The 15544-nt window shown below is 48.7% G+C and overlaps 1 protein-coding gene across 1 annotated transcript in view; it reads left to right on the top strand.

The window, feature by feature from the left end:
• Nucleotides 1-259: 259 nt before the first annotated feature.
• DLG5 (discs large MAGUK scaffold protein 5) overlaps nucleotides 260-15544 on the top strand; it is a 108221-nt gene continuing 92936 nt past the window's right edge. The window contains 1 exon segment of the mRNA XM_006180045.2: nucleotides 260-1176. Coding sequence (XP_006180107.2) covers nucleotides 873-1176 — 304 coding nt within the window. The 5' untranslated portion in view covers nucleotides 260-872.

Raw genomic sequence — 15544 nt, 5'->3', positions numbered from 1 at the left:
GTTTCCATAGCTTGGGGCCTGGCTGTGTGCCCGGTCGAGGGGTCTGGAGGCGCGGGCTGCTTCTCGAGGGGCCCCTGACTCCACATCCCCCATTGCTGGCTGCGCCTGGGCCTCGGGGACCGGGATAATGAGCGCGCGCTGCGTCCCCGCCTCCCAGGCGGGCCCGGGGCGGGGAGGCAGGGACCCCTCCCATCGCCCATCCCCTCGGGGCCGGCCGCCCGGGCGCTCGGAGGGCCGGCAGGGGGGAGGGGAGGGGAAGGGAAGGGAAAGGAGAGGAAGGCGGAGGGACAGACCGGCGGCGGCGGCGGCGGGGCGCGGGCATGGCGGAGCGGGTGGCGGCCACGGGTCCCCGGTGAGCCGGGCCGGGGCGCAGGGACCGGGCCGAGGCAGCCCCCGAGCCGTCGAGGGGCCTGGCGAATACGGCCGGGCCACTTTCCTCTCAGAGTTGTGATCGTGTTCGGGGGGCGGCGCCGGGGCCGGCGAGGGAGCGGCGCGCGCCGAGGGGGAGGGGGAGTATGCCCGGCTGGAGCCGGGCCTCGGGGCGCGCCCCGGCCGCCGTCCCCACCTCCGCCTCCTCCTCCTCCTCCGTCTCCTCCTCCTCCTCCTCTTCCAGTCCCGCCGCCGCCGCAGCCAACATGGCTGCGCTCCTGAGCCCGGGAGGCGGCCGCTGCTGAGCGCCGCTCGCCGCCCGGGCCCCCAGCCCGCCCAGGCCCCGGCCCATGGCCCCCGCGGCCTCGCGTCTCGGGGCGCGCTAGGGCTGCCGCCAGCGCTCGCCGCCCCGAGGCGCCCGGGGCCCGCCGCCGCCGCCGCCCGCCTGCCCACCGGCCTCGGGGAGCCCGGGAGCCGTCCGGCGGGGCGGGGCGGCCGCCACCATGGAGCCCCAGCGCCGGGAGCTGCTCGCCCAGTGTCAGCAGAGCCTGGCTCAGGCTATGACGGAGGTGGAGGCCGTGCTCGGGCTGCTCGAAGCCGCGGGAGCGCTGAGCCCCGGCGAGCGGCGGCAGCTGGACGAGGAGGCGGGAGGCGCCAAGGCGGAGCTGCTGCTCAAGCTGCTCCTGGCCAAGGAGCGGGACCACTTCCAGGACCTGCGGGCGGCGCTGGAGAAGACGCAGCCTCACCTGCTGCCCATTCTCTACCTGAACGGCGTCGTCGGGCCGCCGCAGCCCGCCGAGGGCGCCGGTGAGTATCAGACCCCCGCCCGGCCTCTGGGACCCGCCTTCCACGACCTCTCTTTCCGGTTCTCTGAGGGGGAAAGTCGCGAGTGTCACTCATCTACCTGGCGCTGGCCGCGGGGAGAACCTTCCCTCCTTCAGCCCTCCTGGAGAGGGGGCGAGGCGTGGACCCCGCACTTCACACCTCCTTCCCCAGTCCCGCCCCTGCTGTGAACAATGCCCGGCACTGCAGGCCTTGATCCTCCAGGTGCCGAGGCAGCTGGGTCCTCAGCAGAGCATTAGGTCCAGCCTCGGGACGACCTTGGAGGGATGTCCGTCAGCCCCTTTTCTAAGGCTCTTCCCCATCCACCAGCCCTTTGAGAGCTTCTGCTAGCCTTCAATCAGTGATACCGTATGGAAGAACAGAACCTGGGCCAGGGCTGGGACTGCTCTGAATTTAGCTCCCTCGCACCCCGTTTCAGGACCTCTCGTGCCTTTTCACTTTCTGCCTTCCTCAGTTCCCTCTGCCCAGAGCTCAGTCTGTTTGCTCGCCCAGACTTGTGGTTGATTATGCACAATGCCTGCTAGGTTTCTTTGGAAACTGTGGGCCGGAAAAGTTGGGGAAGTTGCATTGCACCATGGGAAAATCCTAGTAGTAGCTGCTGGGGCTCAGAGTCCTCCCTGACGGTTCCGAGCTGCCTGAGGAGGGAAGGCTGGTAGCTGGTCCCCTTGGATGGTGGGTGACGAATTTGTGAGTCATGTGTCAGAGGGGTACTGTTGGGAGTTAGTGTAAGTGGTAAGCTTGGTCTGGCCTGTTGGGGAGTGTGGAAAGCCAGCTTTTAGACAAGAGCTGAGGAAGAAGGCATAGCACTGAGGAAGGAAGAGAACCAGAATTTATTGGGCACCTACTGTTGTGGCAGGCACTCTTTTATCGAGCTTAATTGTTACCACTCTGTGAGCTATTATTCCTACTTTGCCAGAGAGGGAACTCCAGCTTGGAGTGGTTAAATTGCTCAGCGTATTGGGCGCCAGGAGTTTTCAATTATGATCTATTGTTTTATTTAACCCATCTGGAGCCAGGAAGCAGCAAGTGCCACCTTTTCTATGTCTTGTCCTCGTTTTAAGAGTGAATGCAGAGGGCTAACAAACTGCCTTTAACAACTTGTAGGCTAAAGGTTGATGAGACCCGTTTATTTGGCTGTTAAAAGCCTCACCTATTAAGGAGATGGCTTTATAAGCTCTTCCTGGTAACAGCTCTATTGGATATTGGCCATCTCAACCAGTTTTTATAGTGAAGGAAACTGACAGAGACTAAACTGCTGGGTACCCAGCACATCATTTCATTGGTGGTCCTTCTGTCTCCACTTTGGGTTTCTGACTGTAGCATTTCTGTCTCTCAAACCTTTATTGTCTTCCAATTATGACTGTATGTGAGTTGCTGGGCAAATCCAGTCCTCTCTTGGGATGGTGCTTTGGAAGCTGCTAAGAACTGTTAGATGTGGCCATGAGGATAAGGACAGAGGGAAGTCTCATCAGGGTAATTTTTTTTTTTTTAAATTGCCTTTCTGTCTATCCATCTCCATCTTTTGAAGGAGGAAGTTGATCCAGGAAGCACAGAAGTTAGAGTGCAGACTAGAGTCCTCGTTGGGATGTTTGAATCAGCACTAGCTTTGATCTCTGGAAGAGATGATGAATTGCCATTAATTAGGCCCCTTCCTCTTCCATGCCTTAGTGGAGAAGGTGGGGCCTTACAGGACTGACATTCTAGAAGCTATCCCTGACTTCTAAAGGAAGGGATAGAATAGGGTATGGATTTTATCCTCAAGGGCAGGATTTCAGATGCTAGTGTCACCACAACGCAGAGTTCTGTAGCCTTTCAAGGGGAAGTTAAGTTCATCTTAGTTAATACTTTAGAAAAAAATTACAGTAGCATTGGTCTGATTAGACATCATGTAGAGCTTCTGGGAACGAGGGGTGACGCTGTGTAGAAGTAGACTACAGAGTGTTGGGATCTTTGTAAAGGATGAATTACAGTGCAGTGGTTTTCCAACTTTTTTTTTTTCTTATTAGCCAGAGAGCCCTTTTATGGGGCAAAGCTCAGTGCATAAAAGAGCTGCTCAGGTTGAAGGGATGGAAGCACCTGTCTCATCCTGGAGGAGCCAAAGTCAGGGAAACCCAGCACTGTGTCCTGGTCTTTGCTCTCCGAGCAGTTTCTACTCTGTACACAGGCTCACAGCTCTGCTTATAAGTCAGCCTTAGTGCAAGGCTCTTGCAGGAGCCTAAGAGAGAAACCGATTGGCTTCCCAAGGATCCCCAGCCTGAAGGGGAGGCCCCTTTGTCACCATCTCTACCTAGGAGGCGTTGCCATCACCTGGTTAGGGTCTTCCTTGGTGGGTTCTACATCTCTTGTGGGCCCCGGCCCAGAATGCCCATCCCCTAGCTGGCACTTGTGTGCTGTGGGAGTTTATTGTGCTGCAAGCGCATGGTGTCTAGCAACTCCCCACATGGGGCCTGGAACTGGGAGGAGACTGGCCTGGGTAAGCCAGACTGGGCGGGTAAGCAAATCAAGCTCATCTGTTCTGCTCATGCTTAGTTACAGCCCCATTTATAATCCACCATGCTCAGGCCTGGGGTGTGAAGGTGACTAAGGTAACACAATGTTTTATTTTGGGGGACAAGGGGACTTGTATACCAGGATTGATACTACATTGCTATTGAGCATTTTGTGTCTCATCACATACTTTAATATCTCAATTAATTCTGTGGCACCCAGTGGCATGAGTGGTGCCTTTTCTGCATGAAACTGGGTTCTGTGCCCCTATCTGTGAGGTCTGAGGACAGGCCAGAAGTTACTGGGCAGAAAGGAGCTGGAGTCAGGCTAAGCGCAATGCTCCTGATTCCATGTTGGGGGCAGTTTTCTCTGTTACCTGGTTAAACCCTCCCATTACAGTTTTCAGGCCATTTCCTGCACTGGGGAACTTCTGGAATTTTGTAAGTTCCTTGTCCCACTACATGGATCTGTAAGGAAGGAGTGAGAACCTTTGTTCCCACTGGTGCGAGAGAGAGGAGAGAGCTATTCTCTGAGTGGCTCAGGTCTCGGGTTTTTTCTGCGGTTGTACCAGAATCTTGTTTGTTTACTTGGAACCCACGCTGTCCTTTTTTTTTTTTTTTTTTTTTTTCCTCTTTGATTCAGTTGCTAACATCTGGATTTTCTCACTTGAAGGTCCTCGACCACCTGGCCCTGAGCTTCAATGTCTTCTCCTGTGAGATGGGGCTGGGGTGCTCCATGGCCTGCCTCAGCCACTGGGAGGCAAAATGTGATCGGGGAGGACTGAAGTGCCTGGTCCTGTGCTTGCTCCAGGTGGGGTCAGGTGCAGACAGGGAGTGCACAGGATGTAATTCCAGCCTGCAGCTTGCCCTAGTTGGGGGGATGGGACACTCAGGAGGGTGACATTATGAGACAGATCAGTTGAGTGATACAAATAGAAACAGGCTTTTTCTTCCTTTTAAAACTGTCAACTACATGCTTTCTCCAAATACTCTCATCTACCTTTTGTGCCCCTAATGACCATCTAAATGTGGAAGGCTCCCCAAACTATTTTCACAACAGGCCTCTCTCGAGGGGCAGAGGTGGTCACTATCTGCTTGCCCTCTCTACTGTGTGCTCAGAGATGAATGTCTCCTCGTCCCCTCTGTGCCTCCTCTTTAGTTTCCTGGAGAGCTGGCTGACTTGGCTTCACTAGTATTAAGAGGGTGGAGACAACAGCATCTGGTGGAGAAGCCGAGGAAGGCTTCGAGGAGAGGGACTGGGGCTTGAGCTGGGTGTTGAAGGGGCGCTTTGAGCATGCAGAGGGAAAGGAGGAGGATGTTCTGGGTGGGAGATACGAGGGCAGAGGCTTAGCCATGAGAGGAGCAGTGTGTTTTCAGGTTGCAGGGATTAGTCCAGCCTGAGTGAGCAAGGGATTGGCAATGGTGCTGGGTGGGTGGGGATGCAGAGCTCATCTGAGGGACCATGATGGCTAGGCTGAGCAAGGAGTTTACATGTCACTTGGAACTGAGGCATTGTACACTTGTCAGAAGTTAAAGCTGGAGGAATTTTTTTTTTTAAAGGAATAAACCTGCCAGGCATTTCCAGCAGGATGAGTGCAGTTGGCTATGGATTGTCAGGTGTGGTTTTTCTATTATTCACTAACGGTTACCTGGGCCTTTTGTTATCTCCCTGCTCTTCAGGTACCAGCCATCTTTTCTTCATCCATTCTACCCTTGATGGTCATAAGTAAAAGCACCAAACATTGTAGTTTTTCTTCTGGTTCGTTTAATTGTGTTATTGTGGAGGAACTTGAAAGTTATGGTTGAAAAGTTTTCTAAGAGAAAGACAGATTTTATTTATCCCTCTGTGTATTAGTTCAGGCACCTTTATTGCAAAGGACAGAAACTTAGCTCAAGTTCTGTGTTAAGCAGAAAAGAGAAATTTTTTTGTTAACTATTCCAAAACCTTGGGATGGATTGGAGAAAGTAGCCTTTGGGTGACTGGTCCTGAATAGCATGGGCTTTTGCCATGGACCTGGAACATGACCTCTGGTCCCTGTGAGCTTCATCTTTATAGTCCCTGACCAGAGAATAAAGGGAGCGCTGTCCAATCAACCAGGCAGAAAAGTCTCATGGGAGGATCCTGATTGTCCTGACCAGGGTCACGTGTCCATGTGAGACCCAGTCACTGGCTGGGGCTGCAGGACTAATACTGGCCCAGCAGTGGATCCAACCAGTGGGGTACTGTGATGGGGTGCTGTGATTGGCAGCTCACATAGTACCATCTGGTTCTTTAAAGTGGGGAGAAGCAGTTCTCCAGGGGGAAAAAGAGCAGAAAGGATGTTGTGCAGGTAAAACAGTAGGTGAATGTCCAACACATGTGGTCTCATCTTTGTGCAAAGATATGATTTACAAATGAGGTCATTGCTGGGGTGGGGTGGTGGGGAGAGGTGGTCAGACTTCACTAGGTTTTAGACCTTGAGCAAGCCGCTTAACCTTTCTGAACTTTCTCTTTCTCTGCAAAATAATTGAAACAATAACTGCTTCACTATGCTGTTTGACAGTCTGTGGCAAGAAAAAGGGAGGAGCCTTTATTAGTGTGGTGAGCAATGCAGCCAGGACCCAACCTTAGAACCAGAAGCCTGGGGTTCTCCTGATACTTCTGAGGGTTATGTGAGGGCTCCTTGTAAAATATACTGAGCCGATGTTAGGGTTTCTTTTGCTGTGACTGTGGGTCATCAAGAGTAGAATGTGATCTCCGTGAGCCACATTGGCTGTTGTATTCCTAATGCTTAGAATAGAGCCTGGCCCAAGATGGGCATTCAGTAAATTTCTGTTGAATGGATGACTAGTCAGCTGTGTGTAGACTGAGTGGTGTGTCCCTGTGTAAGTCCAGATCCTCTTCAGAAATATGTGCAGATTCCTAAGTGGTGACTTCCAGTGACAGAAACCTGTGGGAGTGCAGGAGGGCTAAAGTGAGTTCCAGATGCACACATGGATGTCACCCCCCCCCCGCCCCACAGTATGTCTGTGATGGAAGCAGGTGGGGTGACATTGATGTCTGACGTCTCCAAGGTCACCCGTCAGGTACCAGCACCGTGGGGCTGGCTGCCAGGAACCATGTGGAGCGACCACATTGCCTGTTGTAGGATTGGAGAGCCCTTCCCTTTTTGCTCATAGAATTTGAATGTCAGCTTGGTGTCCTCGAAAGAGTCTTGGATGGGAATTTGCTACTAACTGTGTAACATCTTGACCTTGGATGAGCCTCTTAACGACCTGGGGCTTGTTTTTGTTTTCTCCCCCCTCCCCACACCCAGTAAAAAGATAGAAGAAGTTTAGCATTGACTGGGGACTTCCTCAGTCCTGTAGGGTTCTCAGCACTTCCAAGGTGGCATTAGGTCCAAGGAAACTTGGTGATGGGGTTGGGGTAGATTTTGGCTCCTTCTAGCTCTGTACCATGATTGCTGTTCTCTGATTTGTTGTTAGTGTTGAGTGTTTTGTTTGTTTTTTTTTTTTTTGATAATCTGGCATTCTATTTCCTGAAAAAGTAAGCAGTGTAGGAGAAATGTTTTGTCTCAGTTTTTTGGTTCTGCCTCATTTCAACCACCTGTACACTCTGCAGGCCTTTGTGAGGGGGCGCTCTCGTTTTTTCCTGTAACCTTGAAGAGATATGAGCCACAGAAACAGTGGGTGTAGAGCAAGCGGTCTGAGCTGCCTATCTCGGTCTGTGCAGCAGGGATGCCGAACGTGCTCAGCGGAGAATTTTAAGTAGAATTGAGTTGGGGGGATATTGCATCTTTTTTCACCTTTAACTGGGGCAGATTGAATATCCCTGAATTCTGTGTCTCTGTTGTTCTTTTTGAGACAGAGTTCCACGAAAGTGCTCCAGAAATATTTTAAATTAAACAGATGTTTAGAGTGTTCCATATTGGCTGCCCAGATCTGAACCCGAGGTGGATACGTTGCGAGGTGACAGTTGACCTCGATGTTTGTTTCACACTAGTGGATCATAACCCATTTTCTTTGTAGTGTTTTTTTTTTTTTTTTAACACTGTGGTAAAATAGACTTAGCATAACATTTACCATTTGAACTGTTTTTTCCTGTTTTTAAAATTGTGGCAAATAATGGGAAATTTACTATTTTATTCATTTTAAAGTGTGCAGTTCAGTGGTATTAGGTACACTCACATTGTTGTGCAACCATCACCACCATCCATCTCCAGAACTTTATCTTGCAAAACTGGAACTCTGTACCACTTAAACAGTTACTCTCCATTCTCCCTTCCCCTCAGCCCCTGGCAACTGGCATTCTACTTTGTGTCTGTGAATTTGACTGCTCTGGGTATCTCATATAAGTGGAGTCATACAGTAGTTATCATTTTGTGACTGGCTTGTTTCACTTGGCATAATGTTATGGTTCATCTGTGTTACAGCATATATCAGAATTTCCTTTATTTTTAAATTATAGTAGAGAACACATAAAATTTACCATCTTAACCATTTTTAAGTGTACAGTTCAGTAGTGCTGAGTATATTCACACTGTTCCAGAACTTTTTCATCTTATAAAACTGAAGCACTATCCATTAAACAGTAACTCCTCATTCTCCCCTCCCCCACCTGTGGTAACCACCATTCTACTTTGTTCTAAGAATTTGATTACTTTAGGTATCTCATAAGTGGAATCACACAGTATTTGTCTTTTTGTGACTGGCTTATTTCACTTAGGGTAGTGTCCTCAGGGTTCATCCATGTTGTAGCATGTGACAGGATATCCTTCCTTTTTTAGGCTGAGTTATATTCCATTGCATGTGTATACCACATTTTGTTTATCCATTCATCCACCAGTGGACTCTTGGGTTCCTGTCCCCTCTTGGCTATTGTGAATAAAGCTGTTGTGAATGTTGGTGTACAAATATCTCTTTGAGGCCTTCCTTTCAGTTCTTTTGGTTATATATCCACAAGTAGAATTATGGATTTTGTGGTAATTCTGTGTTAATTTTTTGAGGAATCTTCATACTATTTGCTTTGAGTTTTAATTAAGGAAATTCCCTACTGTCCATGGCACCTTGACTCAGGGGTAAGTGGCCTGACTGGAGTCCCAGTTCCAACATTTTCTTTTTTCTTCTAAAAATTGTGTTTTTTTTTCCCTCAAGACTCATTTTGGAAAGTCTCAGGACAGTTCCTCTGGACTTGAAATAAAGATTTTAGTTTCAGTAGTCATCTGTGACTCTTTTGAGGGCAGAAGTTGTTGACCATGGAATCCCAGCAGCATTCATATTTGGCAGCCAGGGGATGTTCACACATTTCCTTCGTGTTTCCAGTACTAATATCTCCATCCCCAAAGGCCTTGAAGTATGTTAGTTATTTCCCCTTTGTAGACACTTGCTGCTTATCCCATTCAGGGTTGTTTTGGTTTTATAGACTTGAATCCAGGGTAACTGACTGTCAAGATTTTCTTTAGAAAGGCCTAGATCAGCACCTCCCAAGGAAATATCTTCTAAACAGTAGTTTGGTGGGGTGTCAATGGTGTTATTTTTAAAAGGGTTTTGTGGTCAAGTGCGTTTGAGCAGGACACACAGGCTCCTTTACTGGGAGCCTCTCGAAGTGCCAGTGAGCCAGTGTGCTTTGGGACTTCACCGAAGTGGGTTCACTATGCAGCATTTCCCAAACTAATTTGACTACAGAACCCTTTTCCATTGAGCATCTTGCAACATCAGTGTTCTGAGAAGTGCACTCTTGGGTAACTTCAGCGTTAGTGCATGGAACTGGAACATCAATTTGTACCATCATTTTTCCAGTTTTCCTCTAGGTCTTTCATTCAAGGAACCAAAGCCATAAATGTTCCTATTCTTTTAAATTCTGATAGTAGCTGAAATGAGCGTATGTGATTCTGGGGCCAGTAGGGGGATAGGTTGATCATTTAGATGTGTAGTGGATTCTTGGACCAGCAGACTTTTTCGGTGTGTGATCTGGCATAAGATGTGTGACCTCTGGGTCTCAGTTTCCCTAATGTTGCTCAACAAGGCTGGAGTCTTGTTCGTGGTGGTTATTCTTTGAGATAGTTAAAACATTTTACCATCTTCTCTAGGACTAGGCTTTGGTCCATAGTTGGAGTTTCCAGGAGAACCTAGGAAGGATGTGTAGAGACCTGTCCTGGTGATTTGGTGACTGCAGGTCTGGGACTGGTTAACTTCTGGGCATGTACTTTCCTGAGCCCTTGAGTGTTGTTGGACTGGGGAGCAGGAAGATGGTCTCTGCCTTGAGAGCATTAAGTTACTTCTGGGAAAATGGGTGACACAGATCAGTGACCCAGGGGACCCAGCATCGTTGGTGGGTTTGGAGCTAAGCAGCAAGGCCACAAGACTAGAGAGGGCTGAGTATTATGAACCTAGTCTTGCAGACTCTACAATTTTTTTTTTTTACCCCTACAAATTTAAATCTTAACTCTTCCGTCGTAGGCTGTGTGACTTTAGCAAGTTACTTAACCTCTCTGGGTTTTCTTTTTCCTTATCTATAAAAAGACTAATAGTTTTCTCCTTCTAGGGCTTTGATGAGGATTGAGGTGATTCATGTGAAGAGAGGGCAAGCTACTACCGCTGCTTCTGCTGTTGGGGTGGCCTGCCCTTGAGTGGAGAGCCAATTACCTTCCTGTCCTTGCAAACAGGAGGTGTCACAGGGCACAGGCCATTATTGGAATTAGAAAGAGAGATGCCCAAAGGAGAGTCTAGAATGTGCGTGGACCAGGAGGCCCATACTCCCAGGGCCACTCAGAACACACTTTCACAGTGCTCTGGTCCTGGAGCCTGCAATTACGGAGGGCATTGCCATGAGCTGTGAGGAGTTTGGCTCCAAAAGGACCTTGGAAAGAGTTATTTTTTAAAAAAAGGAAACTTAGAGGGGCTTGGGTGCCTATTTTCAGATGGACACTGAGCAGGTGATAAGACCCAGTTCTTTCTGACCCCAGCGAGCAGAACATGGGCTGACTGAGAAGATGCTGGGAGGTAGAATTGAGCTCAGTGTAAGGGAAGACCTTTCTCCTTTGTTCTTTGTTTTCATTTTATTTACTTATTGTTTTGAGAGGGGTTAGGTAATTAGATTTTCTGTTTATTTTAATGGAGCCACTGGGGATTGAACCCAGGACCTCATATATGCTAAGTATGTACTAGACCACTTGAGCTATCTCCCCACCCCTCTTGTCTTCATTTTAAGCTTTATATTATAAAATTTTATAAAACATGTGCAGAGATGGGAGGATAATATAATGAACACACAGCTCTCTCAACAACTTTTGTCTTCTGTAGTATTTTAAAACAAATTCCAGATAGCATATTACTTCCTCCGTAAATACTTAAGGAAGTCTCTCTAAGAGATAGGCCTTTAAAAAAAGTCATAGCCAGAAGACCATTTTTATAACCAGCAATATTAATACTTTCTTAATGTCATCTCATTGCCAATTAATATTCAGTTTTCCTTGTTACAGAAATGCCATTTTTTAGATGGTTCATTCAAATCAGGATTTTAATAAGATCCACATGTGGCATTTGGTGTTGCCTTCTGAATCTTATAATCCCTAGCAGCTCCTTTCTCAGGCCTTTTGTTTAAGGAAGAACTTGTAATGGTCCATGCCATCCAGCTCTGGAGTGGACTGGTCTAGCACCTGACATCCCTTCCCTGTGACTCCACATAGATGCTGGGGAGTATGGGATGGTTCCTTTAGAGAATGGGCTGTAGGATCTGATTGTAATCTCTTTAGCCTCAATTTCCCACAGGGCTGTTGCAAACAATTAAATAACATGGGAAGTGTAACTGTCCTTTAAGAAATTATTTTCTTTCTTTCTTTCTTTTTTTTTTAAGCTGTGGGATCCTTTTCTTTAACTGGATTGTTACATGGAAGCCAGATATATGAGATAGACAGGTGCTGTGCTGATCAGGTGTGGAGGCCTGGAGCTTGCCCCTTTTCCTTGTGGACTCCCTGAGGTGCTGCCACAGGGTTCCCTGGGGTTCTCCAGGATTCCAAGGAACAGAGTTTGGAAACCACTGGTTTGAGTGCTTTTCTTTTAAACTGCTGTTTATGAAGAGAGAGGTGAAGAGCCACCCAAAGCTTCACCTTCCTTTGCCTGAGCTGAGCTTGGTCCTTGAGTCACAGCTGGACCTACAGGCTGTTGCCGGTGGCAGCAGTGTTTCCACGAGATACCCTTGTCTCTGCCTGCTTCCTCTGTTTACCTTAGTAGATTTCCTTTTGGAATGAACCATGCTCTCAAAAATGACAAATGACCACATTGCAGCTAATTAAAAAAACCACTCTCTGCTACCCAAGACTGTGATGTGGGAAGGAACAGAGTGACACCTCATCAGATGAGGTCCCTTGTGGTGGGAAGTGGTTACCTTTTTGGTGAAATTATTCTTTTTAAAAAAAAAAAAAAAGACTGTCACTGGCTGGCCCTCCCCCTACATTGCATAAGAGAACTATTAGTCATTGATACACAAATAAGCCCCTTCCAATACACAGCCTGCAAGTGAGGTTCATGGAGCTGCCTGTGTGGAAAGTGGCACCATCAGAGATAATCACCTGTGACTCTGAGGTACTGCCTTTGGTGGCCGTCTCCAGCCCGGGTGTGTCGTCTCTACCCACAGAGTTTTTCTAGGTGTGACCTGTCTCTCCCAGGTGGCTCTCAGACCTCTTTCTGAGTCACCTTCAGGTCACTTGTCTGGATGGTGCCTGTCTGACTCCTTAAGATGGCCTGGGACCCCACGTGAATATTCTTGTATCACTTTGACCATTGTGAATCTGTCCAAACGTGGTTAAAATCTGTCCAGCCAATAGTGATGTGAAAACAAACCACAAGGGAAGAAACTTAATTGTATTTTTAGGTTTTGATATAAGAAATCATACTTTAAAGAAGTATAATGACCTTTTCAATACTCACGATAACTTCTGTTCTTCTTGCTCAGAGTAACCTCTTTTTCATCTCATCTGGCCAGAACTTTCATTTCCTGTTTGTTTCTTAAGCAGCTTAAGATTGTTGAGTATCAGGGCTGGAAGGGATCTTAGAGACCACTTTGCCGAAACTGCTGATTTTTACGAATAAGAAACAATTCAGAGACACAAAGGGAGTCTACCAGGATCTCATAACGTGTCCTGGCAGAGTCGGACACAGGGCCCAGGTTTCTTCCCAGGCTGGGGCTCCGTCCAAGGCATCTCTGCCAGCCACAGGCTGGGCTGGGAGTCTCAGGAGCCTTGGCTGGTTTTTCCTGATCCAGGCCTGGCTTTGCAGGCACCAGCCCTTCCAGCAAGTGACAGGGCATCGCAGTTCATAGAGCTGGGCTACAGCTCTCCTTCCTGACCCATTGGGAAAAAAAAAAACCTTTTATCAACCCATGCAACTGGTATTTACGTTCCACAGATGAGCAGACTAGGCCAGGACAAGTCCATCAGCTTGCTCAGGGCCACCAGCTGCTGAGAGGCTGGGCAGGTTTTGGAGTCCTTGTCAGTTTCTTTATAGAGTCTGCATTTGTTCTGTACTCCAGGCCATCCTGTGAAGGTCTCTGTTGAGATTTCTGTGTCCTGAACCTTAGATACCCCTCGTCTTCTTGACAGCATTCATTTATTCAGCAGACAGGTTCTGAGTATCTGTCACACAGGGAGGCTATTGGGATGCAGACACAGGACATAACATTTAATTTAGCGCTGAGTCAGGGAATGGGTCTGATGTTGGCAGGAGGTACCTACTGCCTTGTCTCATTCTTTTTGTGACACAGTAAAAACTTCCAGTGCTGACTGCTGTGACTTCTTACTGCTTAGTCACAGGACAGAGGTCAAGCAGGAAAATGACACCACCGAACCTCTTGCCTCAGAGGAAAAACACCTCTAATAAAGATAAGAGGGTAAAGGCCCTGTGGACAGTGAATTGGGACACTGAGCTGGCCACCCCCATGGCCAACCTCAGTGGGAACTCGTCCAGGAAAAAGCAAGAAATAAAACCAAAATGTGCTGGTTCTAGGTCCTTCTCCTGAGAAAAATGTCTGCACCTGAAGCAGCTTCGAATTTAGGGGCTGTGTGTGAGAGTATATGTATATGGCTGTCTATTCTCCTAACTCATTGCTGATGGGAAATGGAAGACCACCTTTATAAATCTTGTCATGTTTTCTTCCCCCATTTTATGATCCCAGGGAGAGGGAACAAAACAGTAGCCACCTGTCCTTGCTTTCTGTGGGAAAATTTCATGTAAGCTCCTGCTTCTGCCCTGAGTCTCCCTTACATTAAGGCTTCTCATGAACGCTCAGTGGTTGATGTCGTCTTGCATGAGATCACTCAGCCTTTAGGGTGGAGACCAGACAATTTTGGGTTCAGGTTTTATCCATCCATCTCTCCATCTGCCCGTCCATCATCCATCCAGCATGGACCTGATCAGTGCTCCAACCAGGCTCTGCTGAGTGCTGAGCATGCAGAGGTGGGAAAGATGTTAGCATCACCCATAGACAACGCCAGACCCATACCAGACAGCCTGGCTTGGATTTGTTCTTTGAGCTGAAATATACAACCTGTTCTTCCTCAGAGGTTTTCGTTCGGCTGCACTGTCTATCCTGGAGCTTTTAGAAATGCCAGAAAGTAATCAGCTTAGCTTCTTGTCTTCCTACTCCTCACCTTCCATTTTGTGGTTTATAGCAGATGACAAGTGTATTTGTTTGCAAAAAGACTGTCAGGTGACAAGATAGTTCCTGTCCTTCCCCGTCCCTCCTCCTCCCCCCATTTATTATCTCATTGGAAAGCCCAAGGCTGAGGGAGCAGGTATCCACAGGACAGATCACATAGCACAGGTGACGCTGCTTGGAGGACAGTGTACCATGAGCTGGGCGTGGGCAGACGGCTGGCAGACTGGATGGTCACTGGAGGGGGGCCAGGAGGAGGGCCGGTCTGGTGAGGGAGCACGCAGAGTAGGGGCAGAAGGCTTGGGAGAGAATCCGTGAATAGTCGGTCTTCACGGGAATTCCGGGCTTCTGCTTGGGTCATGTGCTCAGCAGGCCCTTGGGAAATGAGGCCAGGCTAACTGGCCCCCAGGAGGCACAGGGCAGGCCTGGCTGCTGTGTCCATTCATTCTGTGAGGCTGCTTGAGCCCAGGGCTGCAGAGAGGAAGGGGAGAGTTGGTATGGGCAACTGTTGGTATGGAGGATGGTCTGTAGAATGTGGGAGAGGGCGCTGTGGCCAAAGGAAGGTGAGGTGAGGGGTATAGGTCTGCTAGCCTTTGTGGAATCCCCAGAGGTGTCTGATAGGCTTTCTGTGATAGAAGGCTTTCTTTTTCCTCCTAAGTTTCAAATCTGAGAATCACAGCTGGGATGTTTAGAAATCAGAGTCCCTGAGTCTTAGGGAGAACTTGAGACCAGTTCCCATCTGCTGGCCTTCTCTTTGGGGAAAGAAGGGAGTGGTTGAGGAGTGAGGTGGCGAAGTGGGAACAAGTGACCATTGCTCTCTAGCTGTGTCTCCAAGGCCACCTCACAGATCCTCGCCAAGCCTTCTCTCTGATGGGATCCATGACATCATCTTCTGAGCTGGTGTGAAAGTAGGGATGGTGCAGGGCCACATGCACATAGGCAGTTGTGTGCTGAGCCGATGACAGGTGTTTCTGTTATACAGGATGCTTTGCCTATTTTTGTATTTATTTCCTCATTTGACCTCAGCAATGCTTTAGGGGTCCTTACTCCATCGTACAGTGGGAGAACAGATAGGAGAGGTCAGGTCACTCAGGAGTCAGCTTAGGAGAGTGGGTAGGAGCTTGTGTGTGAATCGAGAATTGGGTTCATATCTTGAATCTACTACTTACTGTGACCCTGGGCAAGTCACTCTCTGTGCCTTGGTTTCCTCATCTGT

This window comes from Camelus ferus, chromosome 11, assembly GCF_009834535.1.
Source record: "Camelus ferus isolate YT-003-E chromosome 11, BCGSAC_Cfer_1.0, whole genome shotgun sequence".
NCBI lineage: Eukaryota > Metazoa > Chordata > Mammalia > Artiodactyla > Camelidae > Camelus > Camelus ferus.
Note: the sequence above shows the minus strand (reverse complement) of the source record. Positions and strands in the feature narration are given on the sequence as shown.